General features: G+C 32.8%; 1 protein-coding gene across 1 annotated transcript; it reads left to right on the top strand.

The window, feature by feature from the left end:
* Positions 311–3,594, top strand: LOC109353424 (GRF1-interacting factor 1-like). Its single transcript, XM_019595693.1, has 4 exons — positions 311–618; positions 1,915–1,991; positions 2,614–2,698; positions 3,062–3,594. The coding sequence occupies exons 1-4, from the start codon at positions 538–540 to the stop codon at positions 3,452–3,454; spliced, it is 636 nt and encodes a 211-aa protein (XP_019451238.1). The 5' UTR covers positions 311–537; the 3' UTR covers positions 3,455–3,594.

Raw genomic sequence — 8,957 nt, 5'->3', positions numbered from 1 at the left:
TTTATAAGTTAATATGATTGAAAATGAATAAAAAATATAAGACAGTATAAAAAATTCTTACATTATTGGTATATATATTTTTTCTCTTTTATGTTTTTCGGTTGGTCTCTCAAAATTTGAAAATCCAAAATAATTCTTAACTTTTTAAATATAAGTCAAATTTATTATTTTTAACATATTTTATGACACTTTAGTCAATCTATGTTGAGTTTTTCATGCACTATGCTGAGTTTTTACTCTTAAAATTAAACAGACTTGTTTTAAATGGATTTAGACAATTGTATGCCATATAATAATTTCTGGGGGTGGAAGCAAAGTATCATTCATTCATATTCATAGTAAAGAAGGAACTAAAAAGTGGGAACAGAGAGGGTTCTGTTTCTCTCTTGAGTTGCACTTAAGGGTTCTGTTTCTGTTTCTGTTTCCTGCTCTGCTATATAAGTAATACTCACTTAGATAGAGAGAAAGAAGTGACTGAACTTAAGTAGTGGGATAAATATATATATAGATTGAGATATACAGGTTTTGGTGTGAGAAATGCAGCAACAACTGATGCAGATGCAACCAATGATGACAGCATACTACCCCAACAATGTCACCACTGATCACATTCAACAGGTTGGATCCTTCTTTTGATATCAAAATCTCTCTTTTTCTTCTTTACTTAACAATAACTTTTTTGTTTCAATTCAAATTTGTATCCATTTTCCTTCTTTTCATCCCTTTCCGGATAATCTCTATCTTCTTTAAGGCATGTTTACGAGTTGAGTTTTGGAGAAGAAAGGACATGACATGCTTCTGAGCCATCTCAATACTTTATTTGATGGCTCTCAACCTTCCCTTTTATTTTCCTACATTCCTCTCGAAAATTTAACTTGCAAACTAACATTTACTTTTACTTTTTGTCTCAGCTTGTGGGTCTTCTTTCAGTGCCACTTGTGTCAATGTTTTTATGCTCATACGTTTCTTTTTAGTCTGCTTATTTTCTGTCAATTTCTGCTACAAGTTATGTAAATTTTGTAAGTGTTCAAGTCAATGGTGTTTTTGCAAATTAGTTTTCTTTTCTTATTGTTTTCTCATGTGATTTCGAACTCAGTTACATGGTTACATCATTTCAGAACACTTATGAGTTCCTTGTAAAAGAAGTATCATATTAATAATATAAAATGTGAGGAACCACATAGAATAACACATCATGCCCAAAATCGATATCAAGAATCATTTAAGAACCATGCTTTTGACATGTGTTCAGATTAGACTGTGTTATACTACACTTCTGAAATGATAATACTTGCTTTATCAAACCTAAAAAACAACTACTTGGCCTCTTTTGATTTTTTCATCATTTATTAAGTTAGACTCATTCTAAGGACTTATAACATAAAACCTCTTCTAGTCTCATCCCACTTTGGGTGACTTGGTATGTTATTTGCTCTAATCATACAATAAAGTTTCAATTTATATCCATAAAGTTTTGAAACATGAATTTATTAGTTATATGTCCCTCTCTGAAGTTAATTTTAATAATATCCCAGCACTTTGTACTACCTAAAGTTTGAGGTTAGAAAACAGCTTTGGTTTTGGTTCCTTGCACGTGATCACAATTAATTTAAGAGAGTTTGAGTTAAAGTAAGAAGTGAGAAAATCACATACCAGAAAAAATTCAATTTATATTCAGTCAACTAAAACAAAAATGAGCATATTTCAGAAGCCTTTTCATTTATACTTATTAAGGTTGTTGCTTAGGGTTTAGATTTATGAAGATCTAATGATTTAGATTTACCCACTAATTCAAACCATCGGATTTCCCTGGAATTGACGGCTAAGATGAGATTAAAAACTTACTCTTAGAGTAAGTGAATCCTGATATTATAATTGACTTCATTTAACTATTTCTCTATCTTTTTCAAGCAGTACCTGGATGAGAACAAGTCATTGATTCTGAAGATCGTTGAAAGTCAGAGCTCTGGAAAGCTGAGCGAGTGTGCTGAGTAAGAAATAGTCTAACTTGTAATATCAATTGATTTTTCTTCCTCATATTCCACAAGTTTGAATCTTTTATGAGTTTAAATGGAGTCAGCACTCTGCAGTGACTTTATGTTTTTATGCAGGCTTTTTCTAATATGTGGGGAATGGGGGTACCCCTTAAAAAATTGATATTGTGAACTAAAGTTGCAAAATATGATAACTTGATGCCAAAAAGTTATAATTTTATTGTACAAATAGTTCACAGCATGTAAATCCCTTACTCTAGAACCACTTTTTTAATGTTTTTTGCCAACCTAGGAAGCACATACACTGATATAGGAAAAAAATCACAAAATTATTGAAAGGCGAATGGCCGAAAAGTATTTAAAAAGTATCGAAGTACCGATATTATATTGGACATTGGCACAACAACCATTCTGTAGTACGGTGCTTCATAGTTGGGTACTTAAGTACTTCATTCTAAGTCTTTTCAACTTATATTATCTTCTGGAAATCAGAAATGGTTATTTGAATTTTGCCTAATTGCCTTGACTTCTCATAGTTGTCTAGTGTCAGATTCTTGTTACTCTTCTCTTCCTGTTCTTGTGATGCTTAAAGATCATAACCCTTTTGTCATTATTTTAGGAACCAATCAAGGTTGCAGAGAAATCTCATGTACCTAGCTGCAATAGCTGATTCTCAACCCCAACCACCTACCATGCCTGGTCAGGTACATGTCTATTTTTTGGAATGTTCATCAATATAATGTGATAATTTAGAAAGCAGTTAACCTTAATAAAGTACATGCTTGTTACCTTTTGATCTCTGAAATTTTCAATCTTCAGCCCTTCCTATATAATACATAGGCTGTTAATTGAAATCCCAAAACTATAGAATATATTAATTCCGGTAAATTAGTCCTGTACCAAAATTTGATAGCTAATCTTGTATGATTGGAATTATGTCTCCTTAACTTTAGAATTAGTCATTCATTGCTGCAACTGCTTTCACACTATATAACAATGCTGTAATCTTCCATCACATTATTGCTCCATTATTTGGTTTCTTAGTATTCTTTTGGTCAACATTTCAGTACACTCCTGGTGGGGTTATGCAGCAAGGAGCACACTACATGCAAGTTCAACAAGCTCAGCAAATGACACAACAACAACTAATGGCCGCACGCTCGTCCCTTTTATACTCCCAACAGGGCTATTCAGCACTCCAACAGCAGCAAGCCATGCAAAGCCAACTCGGCATGAGTTCCGGTGCAAGTTCTGGGCTTCACATGTATCAAGGTGAGGCCACTGGTGTAGGAGGCAATGTTGCAGCCATAGGTTCTGGAGGGTTTCCCGATTTTTCTGGTAGAGGACTTAGTGGCAAGCAAGATATTGGAAGTTCAGATGGAAGAGGAGGAAGCTCTGGTGGCCATGTTGGTGAAGGGGGTGAAACTCTCTACTTGAAATCTTCTGATAATAGAAACTAAACCTGTGTTACAATGGTGTGAAGTTATGGCCTTTCTAGTCTTAGCATTTTTGTTATAGGAGAAGTCATTAGTGAACCTTTTTTTAGTATGGGAAAGAAAAATGGAAAAAATTGCTGCTTAGAATCAAGTTTTTGTCTTAATCTAATATTAAAGGCAAATAATCACACCATTGCCTTAATAATGTTTCTAAGTTAGTATTGCTGTACTAGTAGTAGTAATATGATGCATGTTCTATCTGTGTAAAATTTTGGCCATAAAATGAGGCTATGTGTTAAGGTCAAAAGGCTCATTTTCTAGCTTTGTTCTGTATGTTCTCAGTTCAGTTCCTCCAATTAATATTTGATCTTGCAACATCTTGGTTCATGGTTGGTATTAATTTTTCTAACAATGATATATTATTACAAGTAGGTGATATGGATATATACAAGTAAAATGATGGTTTTTAATGAAGGTTGATTTACCGATAAGAAATTGACTCACAGTCAAGATATATGTTTACTTATAACTTCAAGAGAGTGAGTGATAAAGGATTATTTTTCAAAAATTATGCATGAGAAACAAGATTATAAATTTTCTAAATTCTAACAAAATTAATTGTATTACTTAATGTTAGTTTCTTCTCTTTTTGAACAATTATTCTGAAACGGAAGAAATGTTAGTTTTTTTTTGTTTTTTTGTGTGGGGAGCATGCCACCACTATGCCCAACATGGGAGTTTACAGTTGTTGTTGGGTTTATTCAAGTGTAAAGTCCCACATTGGATATGCTGGGAGGAGTGAAAGAATTATAAGAAGGAAGGCTGATGGAACTAACATCTTAAGGTTTTGGTTCAAGACGTGGTGTCTCACTTGTAATTCTTCCCTCTTCCTATACCCATGTAACAATGGTCCAACAGTTGTTATGATTATTATGACCTTAATGAGTATGTATAACTGTATAAGTGTATAACCCAACTCACGTGATGTACTTCTATTGTAATTTGTGAGACCCCATCATTAGGTTCAAGTTTCTTATGTTTCTTTCCATCTCCTTTGCAACACATCTTATACTCTATTTTTTTTGCTTCGCTCATTACTCTTTTTGGTTGTATATTTAGGGCCTCAAGCTCTCTTTCTATATGATTTTGTAGTCCAAGCAAAAACTTATCTAATTTCCTTATAAGAAAGAAATCGTTTGAGATCATGCAATTCTTTCTTACTTGTGCTCCTCCTATTTCTTAGAACAAATGTTGGCTATTGTTAAATCAAAATTTGTGGAGAAATTTAGAATAATCATATTTTTGTATATGCTTCCCATATGTCATCAGGGGTGAGTAGAACTCGACCCTACTCCCTCACCCAGTTTTGCTCGATTATGATTGAACTTGAATAGGATTGGGTCTAATGTTGAGTTTATGTTAAAAAATTAGACCTGATATATATTTAGGGTCTGGTATGGGACAAACATGACCCGAATTGACCTCTCACATAGTCACATCACTTATCATATTTACATGTCTCTATTCAATTATGTATAAAGTAATTATATATCTTTGGTCAAAAGTATCATTGATTCTCTATTTATTTTTTTGTTTTAGTGTGAGATCATAAACATATTTTTAAATTATTTTACCTCAAAAGTAATGAGGAGAAATTATATTGCTTTTTTATTAGAAAAAATATCTCAACAGATAGATGCTGATTTTCGAGCCAGCCCACGTTACCAAAAAATTGTTATAATGCCTAAGCTATTTTAAAAAAAATGACCTTAATTACTTCAATGTCCTTAGTCTTCCTCATCTAGAAAAAAAACTATAAAACAGATCAACCATGGAAGCTTTTCTCTTACCACTGAAATTATCAGACACAATACACACATGCATATCTACTACAAAAGTAAGGCCAATAGTTACGTGTGAACCAATCAGTAGTTCTCAAGGGGAGAGCAAAATCTATGACGATGCTATGAAATTGTTAAACTAGATATACAAACAAAAAATTTAAACAAAAATGGCATTTACTTATGTTGCACAACTTTTCTATGTATAAATGACACATCTTTACCTTTCTGTAATGATTTAGTGGAATAACTTTGTGTGTTTCAGGTTAGAAATTTATAATTTTTAACTAAGGTGGATATCATATATTTGATACAATGATATTAACTATTTATTTTTGGGTTATATTAGAAGTGATCTAATTACTGACTCTCCTTAGATTTAATGGGTGGATACCCATCATATTAACCCATAGTGGATAATGTGAACCCTATAAGTTAACACATAAGGAAATTTATGGTCTCCAACACACCAAATCAAATTCAGTTTTCTCATCTTCCCGTCAGAGTGAAAACGCAAGTCCCAAGAGGAATCAAGGATTTAGTTGAGGAAGGTCATCATACCACAAAACCTCTTTCAGAAACGTATATCAAAGGAGCACATTCAGGAACATGGATTCAGGTATGACACTGCACCCTTTGTTTTATATACATGTGTGAGAATCATGAGATTCAAGATCATAGGATTGGTATTTCACGAATCATAAGGAATTTCCATCAAGTGGTAGGAGAGCATAAGTTCTGAATTTTTATGATTTTCCATTGATGGTGTTTTCTCAAATCTTGTATGAACCCTAATTTTAATTTGGGGATTATTGAACTATGATTCCACTATTATGTTCTAAATAATGGGAATATTGAATAAAATGTTTCCGCTGCAACTACTGCATAATGTATATTTATGCATATGAATCTGTTTATTTTAATATTGAGGTTTGCTTATTCCATTTTTGTTGTTGTTGTCTTATTTATATATATATATATATATATATATATATATTGCAATATATACATGTTATGTTCAACTTTACATTTTAACAAGATTCAGACTTACAATGTATATATATAACATAACGTTTCAACTTATATATATATTGCTGCTTTTTTGTTGTTGTTGTTGTTGTTCGAAGATGCTATATTAAGAGTTCGATGACTAGTTGGAACATTATATGTCATATGTAAACAATTAGCATTCTTGTTTCATGCTTTTAAATATTTTTGTAATTGTATTTCATCTCATCACTGATATGTATAAGTCATTCCCATTTTAAAGAATCTAAACTATAGTGGACTAAATCATTTAGATACAAGTATTGAAGTTTTTCTACCTGACTTTTATGTCAAGAGTTGTAATTTTAGATTCTTCATGTTTCACTATGTTTTCCAAAGAGGTAATACTTTATTTTATGTTTCTCCAATCTTGATTGTTGTAGAACTTTCTTGATATACATGAATTATATGTTCTGCACTTTATTGATGTGCATAATTTCTGCACTAACATGAATGCAATTGAGATATGTGCATTAGGCACAATTTTTGTTCTTTAATTGATTTTGCACTAATATAAGTTTTGTTCTTGTGAACATTTGGATTAAATATGTTTTTTTATAATGGATCCATATTGTTTTTTCTTTTTGTCTGGTAATTATTTTGAATTAATTGATGCAATATTTTGCCAAAATAACCTCTATTGTGGAAATTAATTGAATACACAAATGAGTATGAGATTATTTATGCGAATTATGTTCGGCCCAAAGGAAGACACAATTTGCCCAAATAATAACATACATATGATGATAAATATGTAAAAATTATAATTTTTTTTCCATGTGAATAATAGTCGCTCCGAAGAAGGCTATTGTTTGACAAAACTAATTATTAATATTTTATCATTATATTGAGAGTACCACTTACAAATTAATTTCTCTGTCCAAAGACTAGAAATTGATGTTGTACTAGGTATCATGTGATGGATCTATTATGTGAACATGTCTTGTTTTTTTATATGTATTACATGACTTGTTTGTTTAGATTTGAACATATTATTAATTCTTTATTATGTGGATTCAGTGTCTTTTACCAATGCTGCAAAATTTTCTCCTCAAATCAGTAACATCCCATTGCTGAATGACACAAAATTTAAGGTCTATGGAAGAAAGCCGTAGAAATTACTCTCAGTTGTATGGATTTGGATTTAACACTTCGTGTGAAGCAATCCATTTTCACTGTGGAAAACCTCGATGAGGCTAAAATTGAGAAATATGAATGTTGTAACCGAATGTGCCTAATGATCATGAAACGCTCTATTCCAGATGCTTTTTGGGGCTCTATATCCGAGGGTGGAAGTACAAGGAAGTTCCTTGAAGAAATAGAACAATTATTTGCCAAGAATGAAAAGGCGGAGACGAGTAGCCTTTTGGCTAAACTCATTTCCATTAAGTATAAAGACAAAGGGAACATAAAGGAGTACGTTATGGAGATGTCTAATCTCGCATCAAAACTCAAGTCACTTAAGTTAGAGCTTGGTGATGACTTGCTCGTGCACTTGGTTTTGATATCTCTTCATGCACACTTTGAGAAATTCAAAGTGAGTTATAACACTCAGAATGACAAATGGTCTTTTAATGAGCTTATATCTTACTGTGTGCAAGATGAAGAGAGGCCGCAAAGAATAAGGCTGAAAATGCTCACTTGGCTATGACCCATCAAAATAAGAAAAGAAAGAGCAATAAGGGTGCTGCGAAAGGGCCTTCTCAACAAAATAAATTGAAGAGTATTGAGGAATTTACCTATTACTTCTGTAAGAAGCAATGACACATGAAGAAAGAGTGTCCTAAATATGCATCATGGTGTATAAAGAAGGGTAAATTTCTAACATAACTCTTGTTTGTTCTAAAATTAATTCGGCTTTTGTACTCAATGATACTTGATGGATAGATTCTTGTGCTACTACTCACATTAGTATCACTATGCAGGATTGCCTGTGGAGCCGACAACCAAGTGATTATAAAACATTCATCTTTGTGGGCGATGACAAAAGGGTTGCAGTTGAGGCTATTAGAACATTTAGATTATGTTTAAGAATAGATTTTCATTTGGATTTATTTGAGACATTTGTTGTACGTCTTTTAGGCGGAATTTAATTAGTGTTTCCGGCTTGGACAAATTTGGTTTTTCTTGTTCTTTTAGAAATAACAAAGTTAGTCTCTATTAAAATTCAAATGTTGATGGTTCTGGTTCTTTAATTGATAATCAGTATATGCTTGATGTTTCCAGTTCCACTAATGAAATACTGCAAACAAATTCACGTGGTACAAAAGGAAAATTAAAAGAGAATTCAACCACCTTATGAGGTCTGTGTTGAGTGCATAAAGGGAAAACAAACAAACAAAAGGAAGCTAGGTGCGGAAAGAGCTAAAGATGTCTTAGAACTAATACATACGGATATTTATGGTCCTTTCCCTATGGCTTCTTGGAATGGACAACATTATTTTATTACGTTCATAGACGATTACTCTAGGTATGGCTACCTAGATCTTATACATGAGTGTTCCTACCCGGCGAACCGAAGAGACACATACTTGGTCGCCGAGGTGGGTCCCGCGTGTTGGGACCACCAGAGTTGACCTTAGAGACAACATGCCTCTAGTACCTCACCAACCCACCTGCCAGCACGGCAGACAGACTGC

The sequence above is a fragment of the Lupinus angustifolius genome, chromosome LG08 (assembly GCF_001865875.1).
Source record: "Lupinus angustifolius cultivar Tanjil chromosome LG08, LupAngTanjil_v1.0, whole genome shotgun sequence".
NCBI lineage: Eukaryota > Viridiplantae > Streptophyta > Magnoliopsida > Fabales > Fabaceae > Lupinus > Lupinus angustifolius.
This window is presented reverse-complemented; position numbering and strand designations above follow the sequence as displayed.

What these genes read in the sequence shown, in the direction of transcription:
- LOC109353424 (XM_019595693.1), top strand. Translation starts at nt 538, where the DNA reads ATGCAGCAACAACTGATGCAGATGCAACCAATGATGACAGCATACTAC. An exon ending in CCACTGATCACATTCAACAG is followed by an intron (nt 619 to 1,914) that starts GTTGGATCCTTC and finishes TTTTTCAAGCAG; the next exon opens with TACCTGGATGAGAACAAGTC. An exon ending in CACCTACCATGCCTGGTCAG is followed by an intron (nt 2,699 to 3,061) that starts GTACATGTCTAT and finishes TCAACATTTCAG; the next exon opens with TACACTCCTGGTGGGGTTAT.